General features: G+C 43.9%; 1 protein-coding gene and 1 long non-coding RNA gene across 4 annotated transcripts in view; one reads left to right on the top strand and one right to left on the bottom strand.

Moving 5' to 3' along the window:
- The window catches only part of kcnk12l (potassium channel, subfamily K, member 12 like), a 3,886-nt gene extending 827 nt beyond the window's left edge, over positions 1 to 3,059 (top strand). The window contains exons 2-3 of one of the 2 annotated variants that reach the window (XM_076274207.1): positions 2,026 to 2,596; positions 2,711 to 3,059. In XM_076274207.1, the coding sequence (XP_076130322.1) occupies positions 2,026 to 2,596; positions 2,711 to 3,059 (920 nt within the window). Of the gene's footprint in view, positions 1 to 2,025 lie in introns of both variants that reach the window. The other variant, XM_076274206.1, reaches the window with a different exon arrangement.
- A 4,314-nt stretch (positions 3,060 to 7,373) lies between these two features.
- LOC143112453 (uncharacterized) lies at positions 7,374 to 9,155 on the bottom strand. Of its 2 annotated transcripts, XR_012984750.1 has the most exons (3): positions 9,056 to 9,155; positions 8,563 to 8,720; positions 7,374 to 7,564 (listed from the first exon to the last, which is right to left on the bottom strand). It is a non-coding gene; the product is annotated as an uncharacterized LOC143112453 (long non-coding RNA). The 2 variants fall into 2 exon arrangements; XR_012984749.1 differs by lacking the exon at positions 9,056 to 9,155 and having other exon boundaries at positions 8,563 to 8,813.

Raw genomic sequence — 9,155 nt, 5'->3', positions numbered from 1 at the left:
TTCCCTCATAACACACTAGTACACAACTGCCTTCCCTCATAAGACACTAGGGTCATAGGTTAGAGGTCACTAGGTTAGAGGTCACAGGTTAGGGGTCATATGTTAGGGGTCACAGACCTAAGTTAAGTTGAGTTACTTTATTTGTCCTCTGCATTTAACTTATCCAGGGCTAGTGTACACACACACACACACACACACTAGGAGCAGTGAGCTCAGTATATGTACTGACCAATCAATTGTCTTAAAAACGAAGTTATCTCACGTGTAGGATTCTGTCACATATCTCACAGGTGGAGCTCCGCCTCTACTAACATTTTGGATATCTTATGCGCTTTAATAGTGCTGTGCATGCAAATATCCTACTATGGACGTGCATACCATACAACAACTGATGACAATTGATTTATTTGATGTTATAGGTTAGACACAAAAAATGACCGCGGTGTAGATTAAGCTATCGCTCATGAATGCGGAAGTAATTGTTTTTAAATAGAGGCGGTCTTGTGCATCTCCACGTTTCACGATTGGCCAACGTCATCCCAACACCGAGAACGCGCACAGATCTGAGCTGAAAGCCTAGTTTGACAAATATATATTACATAACTGCTATCGTAGTATCACTTAACGTATACCCCTGAGTCAAGGCTTTGTCAAGCCTCGCTATGTCTACATAGACTAGATATGTCTAACATGCTTCGTAGTATACCCCATAGGAGCAGTGAGCTCAGTATATGTTGTGAACACACACACACACACACACACTGGGAGCAGTGAGCTCACACACACACACACACACACACTAGGAGCAGTGAGCTCAATATATGTTGTGAACACACACACACACACACACTAGGAGCAGTGAGCTCACACACACACACACACACACTAGGAGCAGTGAGCTCAATATATGTTGTGAACACACACACACACACACACTAGGAGCAGTGAGCTCAATATATGTTGTGAACACACACACACACACACACTGGGAGCAGTGAGCTCAGTAGGCCTATATGTTGTGAACAGAAAGCTCCCACTGCAGGCATTGGGCCTCATTCTCCAGCCGAAGAAATGTGTTCTTAAAACCCACTTACGCAGTTTTTACAAAGATTATGGTATTCACCAATGTGTTCTTGTTTTTAGGTAAGAACAGAATCTACGAACACTGAAGAGCACTCTTACGCACATTTGAGAACTGTCTTGTTTGTGCAAAATCAATGGTTATGGCATTTTCATCATATCTGCAGGTGTAAAATATAATAGAATTTAAATGACAACTATATATTTTAAAATGTATGATATTTTTGAATACAAATATTATAATTATTTTTTAAGAAAATAAATTCCACTATATTACAAAGCATTAGGGTATTTTAAAATAAATAAATAAAACAAATTTTTTCACTTTTTACTACTAAATATGAGTGAATAAATGTACTGTTCAATTCCCGCAACAGTGCTTTCACTTCAAAGCATGTGTCATATACGGTAATCAAATTGTCTTGCTCAATTAGTGTATAATATACGGTAGAAATGAAAGCTGGTGCCTCAGCCTCAATTTGTGTGGACACGGCCCTGCAGTATCATGCCCTGTTATGGGGATTGACAGGGTGTTTACCTACTCTATGCTAATTAAGAACAATTGGCACACCCTGTCAACTTCAGGAGAAATGGGATTCAGCATGATAAGAATGAAACTGTAAACGATTCTGAGATTTAAGAACACCTTTGTGAATCTGCTGAAGAGTTCCGTAGGACCTAAGAACACAGTTAAGAAACTACTTAGGAAGATAGTTCTCAAATGTGCGTAAGAGTGCTCTTGAGTGTTCATAGATTCTGTTCTTACTTAAGAACAAGAAAACATTGGTGAATGGCTGAATCTTTGTAAAAACTGCATAAGTGGGTATTAAGAGCAAATTTCTTCATAAGAACAGTTGGTGAATGAGGCCCAATGTCCTTAAATCTGATCTGATTTTGCTGCTGTTTCTCCAGGTTAATCTGTGTTTAATCTGCTGTTTCTCGCAGGTTTTGGGATGACGACCCCGGCCACCATCGGGGGAAAGATCTTCCTGATCTTCTACGGGCTGATTGGCTGTGCGGCCACCATCTTGTTCTTCAACCTCTTCCTGGAGCGCATCATCACCATGCTGGCCTACGTCATGCGCTGGTGCCACGAGCGGCAGCTGCGGCGGTCAGGCGTGGGCGGCGTGGGCGGCGTGTCCGGCGAGGACCAGCGGAGTCAGGATGACAGCCTGGAGGGCTGGAAGCCGTCCGTCTACTACGTGATGCTGATCCTGGCTGTGGCGGCTCTGCTGATCGCCTGCAGTGCGTCTGCGCTCTACGCCAGCGCCGAGGACTGGGGCTACTTCGACTCGCTCTACTTCTGCTTCGTGGCCTTCAGCACCATCGGCTTCGGCGACCTGGTGAGCAGCCAGCGGGAGCGCTACGCAGCGCAGGAGGCCTATCGCCTCGGCAACTGCCTCTTCATCCTCATGGGCGTGTGCTGCATCTACTCGCTCTTCAACGTCCTCTCCATCGTCATCAAGCAGACGCTCAACTGGATCCTGGCCAAGCTGGACTGCCAGCGGGGGGGTCAGCAGGCGTGTGGACGGAGGTGGGTGAGTTGGCGCGGCTGCTGCTGCCCCTGTGTGCCCTGTCTGTCCTCAGAGCGCCGTGCTGCGCACCCTCTGACCGGCCGTGGCAGGTCCAGAGCGCACAAGCGCAACGCGGTGCAGCCGGCCACTCCGACGCGCGACGCCGCGGGCAAGCAGCGCTACACCAACGCCTCGGTGGAGACGGTGTGCGACAGCGAGACGGACGGCGGCCTGGGGCCCGAGGGTGGACACTTGGCCGGCCGCCGGCTCTCCGGAGAGATGATCTCGGTCAACGACTTCATGGCGTCCAACAAGGTGTCGCTGGCCATCCTGCAGAAGCAGCTGTGTGAGACGGCGCACGGAAAGCCGCGTCAGAGCCATGTGCGCTGCAACGGCTTCTCTGGGGGAGTCGGAGCCTTCGCCATCATGAACAACCGGCTGCAGGAGACCAGCGTCGACAGGTGACCAACAGGACGTCCGCCAGCCAGCAGGACACAGGTCACGTGAGAAGAAACATCATTCTTAAAAAATCCAAGAAGAATGGAGTATTCCTGAAATTCTATTTTTATATGTCTGATAACAGCTGATTAGATTGCTTTTAACGTTTGCTTCATTGTACATGTAAATTACGCATCATTCACTTGGTGTCTGAGATGTGTACGTCTGTTGTAAGTGAGCGGATGATTTAGAGATGTAAACGGCGTGTCTGAGTTGAGATAAAAGGAGACAGAACAGTCGCTGCGCTGATGATGGCGTTCTGAGAGGCCCGTTCAGCTCCTGAAGTGATTGGCTGCTGCGGTAGGCAATCAGAGCGCTCGGAGAGAGAGATCCTCAGGCCACTCTTCAGCGTCGCCATGACGCAGACTGATTTACAAGAGCGGCCGACACGAAGCCGCCGAGACCCTCAGAGACTCTCAGTGGGGAGGAATACACTCTGAACAGCATCAGGGGTCAGCAGGGGTCAGCAGGGGTCAGCAGCCTCACCGGCACGGCTGTTTGCCTCTCATGTGTCCATCCTCCAACACAGCAAAACAAAGCTAGTATTCAACGCTGGACTAACGTCTATTATGTCTATCAAACCAAACCATCCTCCAACACAGCAAAACAAAGCTAGTATTCAACGCTGGACTAACATCTATTATGTCTATCAAACCAAACCATCCTCCAACACAGCAAAACAAAGCTAGTATTCAACGCTGGACTAACGTCTATTATGTCTATCAAACCAAACCATCCTCCAACACAGCAAAACAAAGCTAGTATTCAACGCTGGACTAACATCTATTATGTCTATCAAACCAAACCATCCTCCAACACAGCAAAACAAAGCTAGTATTCAACGCTGGACTAACGTCTATTATGTCTATCAAACCAAACCATCCTCCAACACAGCAAAACAAAGCTAGTATTCAACGCTGGACTAACATCTATTATGTCTATCAAACCAAACCACTCTTTTTCCTTAGTAGTAGTCGTAAGCAATCTTAGCAAGCACATATAATGAGTAAGGATTAATGTAATTCATAATTAAGTCTTAGTAAGGCTACATGGTATGATTATTTATATACCACAGGAGAATACTGGAAAATGGACTTAGTAGAATGATTAATACATAAAAAATAAATATTGTAGAGAAAAGGTGTGCACAATGGTATGTCACCGACTTGCACTTGATGTAATGGCAACTTGTATTATCACTTATCACCCGGAGAAAAGAAATACTCTTTTCTGATTGGCTGGTGGGGTGGCTATTAATTCTGAATAACAGGACACCAGAGCCCGTCTACGGAGAGCCTCCCCACTCTCTATTAATCCCATACAAACCGAACTTGGCTGCAGTTCACCAGAGTTCACCTAGATGGCGATCGTGGGCGAGCCCAAAATACATGGGGTCCTATGGAGCTACATGGCTACATTTATTGTTTTCACCTATTTAACAACTGAAACCCTCAGATTTTATTTTATTTTTCGCAAAATGGATATGGATTATCAATCAAAAGTGAAATAATCCGGGAGTCATGTCCTTTCGTTTTCTTACAGAATGGGTCGTTGTTGCCCATAACACGCTAGCATTGATGCTGTGCTATGCTATGATCATGCTAATGAATGACGTCATTGACACGTTTGAAAGGCTTTTTAGAACAATTAAGTGACTTTAAAAAATATAATACAGTATAGTCTATAGTATAAAAATATAATACTCAACCAAGTGTATTGTCTTTGCCTCCCCTTTCGAATACAATATTCAAATTACTTGAAAAAAAATTAAGTGGATTTTGAGGGGTACAGCTCCATAGACCTCCATTCATTCTGGACTCGCCCGCGAGCGCCCCTAGATGCAGTACCACACCGGAAGCGTTCCCACTGATCTATAAAGAACACTGGATAGACTATCCCATTGTTGCCGCCCCATCAACAATGAAGCCAATGGAATCGGAACACCGCCGCCATATTGGGACCACTGCACTGTAGAAAATGATAGGCTTACAGTAGAAATGCATGAAAAAAGTGAGGCAACTTAATTACTCGAAAATATTAGGGGGGAAATATAAACCTATTATTTTTAAATATATAGTCTTTAAAAAATCATGGGCATTTACTTAAATTATTCATCTATACTAAAATGTGTAAAATATCTCAATACAATTAACGTAGCCTATTCAAAGGAAATTTCACTCCGGAGGGCTGTTTTAAGGTCGAAAGGTGAAACAGCATATTGCTCGACGTCAGTAGCCTATGCCTCGATCTAAATGTAGGTTGCAGAACGTTACAAATGAACATTACAGCCTCACATTTGGTGCTTAATAGGCTATGCTGTTACGGCTTCGTGTTTTCCCCTTACAGTGTGACAGAGTGGCATATTACCCGACATTACCTTATCCATTGGTAGGCTACATTTTTAAATAGTGAAAACACCGTTATAATCACCCACTTTCGATATTGGCGCTTAGGCTACAGTCGGTAGGCCTATTTTTAGTTTTAACTTGACGTGAAGTCATAATCCCATAGCTCGAATCTGCCCATTTCTTTCCAACTTAACCAAGTCATCCCAAACATTTGCACAGACATATATTGTCGAGCACGTAGCAGAGTTTATATTCTCCTGCTGTCTCGATTCGTTTGTAGGCTAATAGGGTAGGCCTATATGTTCTCTACTAATCAAAACTGCAGGTGTCTATACCAGTGGTTCCCAAACTTTTAATAGGCATGTACCCCCTGAGACATTATGAAGTTTTTTTTAAATTGTTTTATTAATATTTATTTTGATCAATTTTGTCGAGAATAGTGAATAGGATCATAAACATATGATACAAATCTCATCAATAGTCTACAAATGTGCTGAATATAATGATTTTAAATAGATCTGCACCTAGGCTATCTCACACACACTCGTCTTGTTGAATGCAGTGATCTTATCGGCTAGGTGCTTGTCTTTGCCTTGTAACTGGAGATTTAACTCATTGAGCTTTCCAAATATATCGCTAAGATAGGCCAGCTTCGTCAAGAAATGTTCATTAGTGAACGTGCTTGCAGATTCAAACATGCGCTAATTCCTCCAAGAAGAGGCGACTCGGAGCTCAAACACGCGACAGCACTTTACCTCGGGAAAGCCTCGCTGTGAAACAGTAGCCTACAGCCTTTTGGTCAGCTCCCATCTCCTCTCAAAGTGCGGAGAATAGACACGCTTTTAAGGGTCGGGTCTTGATGAAATTCACCACTCTCACAACCTCGTTCAAAATCTCATTCAGGTCGGGACTAACTAAGCTGCCTTGACACGAGCGCTTCCCTATGAATAACACAGTGCGTCCATTGCGCATCAGGTGCTACCTGGGCCTAGGCTACAGATAAAAAATAAATAAAAAAAAACTCACGTCAGTTCGCGCCCCACCTGGCATGTCTCCGCGACCCACAGTTTGAGAAACGCCGTTTTACCCTCCATGTCTCCACTCTCGAATATTTTGTTAATGCGGAGAAAATACGTTTTTAATGTGGGGTAGGCTACGCGTACCCCAGTTTGACAACCGTGGGTCTATACTATGAGAATGCAGCTGCCATTGAAACGTTCTTTCTCAACAGTGAGTTGTTAAATTATGTCTTGACTCTTTAAAAACAAACCTCAAATCAAAAGTGAAATGTGGAGTCAGTTCTTTATAGGCTATGTGATGTGATGACAAGGCCGTTCTCTATTCACTCTACGCACGCAGCACAGCCTACCAGGAGAAACAACAATTCATATCAATTAATATTAATTAATTAATTATCAAATAATATTAGGCCTATAGATCAGTCCTACAGTACAATTGCAAGCGACCATATGCCACAGCGGGCACAGGTTATTAACGTCCTCATTCTCCTACCTTAAAACTTTATGCTATCCTCGAACTCGTCTGCTGCCCAAACATTAAGCCAAGAACCGTTCTCTGCCTCCTTTTTTGTATTTTCTATCCTCCGTTAATGTTCTTTTTTTCTAGCTACCAGATTTGTTAACACCCAGGTAGCAAAAATTGTGCGGGCCGAAAGCGGCCCGATTAAGGCGAAAACACTCGGCCGATCCTCGGCATGAATCTAGGTCCGATTGCTCTGCGAGCACTCGGCTGTGACGCGGCCCTATTGCGGAACGCCGAGTGAGAGGACGTAAAGCCCCCGCCCCCAATCCAGTTACTTGGGTTTATTTTAATTTTATTGATTTCCATTCGTGTCAAGTTAATACCAGAATCGCTAAACAGCCGTTCTTTATAGGCTACAAGATAAACTGAAAATACAAATACAAGTAGACAGTTTTCATGTTTAAAACATTGTTTTTATTATTATTGGAGCACACTTAAGTGTGACACCCTATGATGTCTGCCGGTTTGGCCTCTGGCTTCGGCCACCATCCTTGTCACAGGCCAGCTGCAGCCATCTGGTGATGAGGAGCTCTATCTCCTTTTCGGAGGAATCTTTGGTTAGGGCATTCCGGCGGACTGCATCTGAGAAAAACACAAGAAGAGGGCAGCATGATCATGTGATGTATCAGTGTAGCACTTATGTCACTGCAACCGCACCACCTTGCAGTTATCACTTGTGTCACTGCAATCACCACATTGCAGTTATCCAGTACTGACCACACTTTTCAAAATGAGCCTTTTGAATGCAGGCTTTTGGTTGGCCCCACTCCAATTAATGAGTCTCGCCAGCGAGGTGTTCATGGCTCTTGAATGTCAATATATACGTGAACACATCTAAAAAGCTATCCCCCTGGCATTGATAAGTCAAACACGTCTGAATTTAATTGCAAACAATAGCCTATGCAAATACAAGATCTATGCAGAAGGCTAGACAGACTTGCTCATTGTTTGCAATTAACTTCAGATATGTCTGGTCTATCAATGCCAAGGGAATCCCTTCTCAGGGACGTTGGGGTAGGCTGCGGTAACAGCCCAGCTAGTCAATGTTAGCTACCTTGAGCTAAATGGTGTTGTTAGCTGGATTCGTTCGCTCCATAAAAGTACAACTAAGCCAGCTAACTTTTTGTTCCACTTTATTTTCTTCCACAGGTCAAAGACTGTGCTCGTAAAAAACACGAAAATTGCATCCAAGCTGCGAAAAACCCATGAGCTAACAACACCCCAGCTAGTCAATGTTAGTTAACGTAGCACTACTCTGAGCTAAACAGCTAGCTACGTTCGCGCCTTAAAAGCCGGAGACACTTTCATATATATTTTCCCCAACTTGCACTACTTTACTCAGGCATGATAAAGAATTTTCGGTTGTTGTCCTAATTAATAATTATTAATTGCATTGCATTTCTGAATTCTTTCTTCTCGTTTCATCTGGAGGATAGACGAAGGAACCTCATGAACAAAGTTTAAACGGATCGATAATAATCAATATTTAATCAGCAATAATTCGAAATATGTAGAGTTAATGTAAAATGTTAAGGAAACTCAATTGTTAATGCTTTTTAAGGAAATGTTAGACGACTTACCTCAAGTTCACCGTTTTCGCAGTCTTCTCTCATCCAAAGTTGTAAACGTCACTCCAGTGACGTGCTTCTTGACGCTTGCTGCAGTTGAAATCGGCTGAATACTGGTAAAAACGGTCTGAGCCGAGCGCCCAGAGTTTAACAGCAATCACCGGTCAATGCTGGTAAAAAATTGAATTGGCCAGTAAAATGAGTTGCACACTCAGTTGCTAACAAAACGTTGTACATGTAGGCTACCCACCCCATCCCAAGTACAGGATTAGGCCTAGTCTGCATGTTAAAAAATATATGGGCCGGTAAAAACTATATAAGATAGGCTATTAGATAGGATAAGATAAGATAGTAGCCTACTTTATTCATCCCGAAGGAAATTCAAGAAAATATATATTTTGGCTGGCATTTTGTTTCTATCACCCATATTGGTAGATGAGCCAAAAGTAAAAAAAAAAAAAGTTGTAGGTGCGGTAGCATGGCTGCCTGCAGGTGGCAAAAGGACCTGGCCCAATTGCGTTTACCACGACTCAGCCGATGCCGCGACGCAGCCGACAGCGCCGCAGGTTTTACGGAAGCGGCCCGCTCCTACTTGCTAGCTGGGC

This window comes from Alosa pseudoharengus, unplaced genomic scaffold (genome assembly GCF_046254945.1).
Source record: "Alosa pseudoharengus isolate Yale_2024_CS ecotype anadromous, Long Island Sound unplaced genomic scaffold, YU_APseudo_1.1 YU_APseudo_1.1_scf_8, whole genome shotgun sequence".
Taxonomy (NCBI): domain Eukaryota; kingdom Metazoa; phylum Chordata; class Actinopteri; order Clupeiformes; family Clupeidae; genus Alosa; species Alosa pseudoharengus.
Note: the sequence above shows the minus strand (reverse complement) of the source record. Positions and strands in the feature narration are given on the sequence as shown.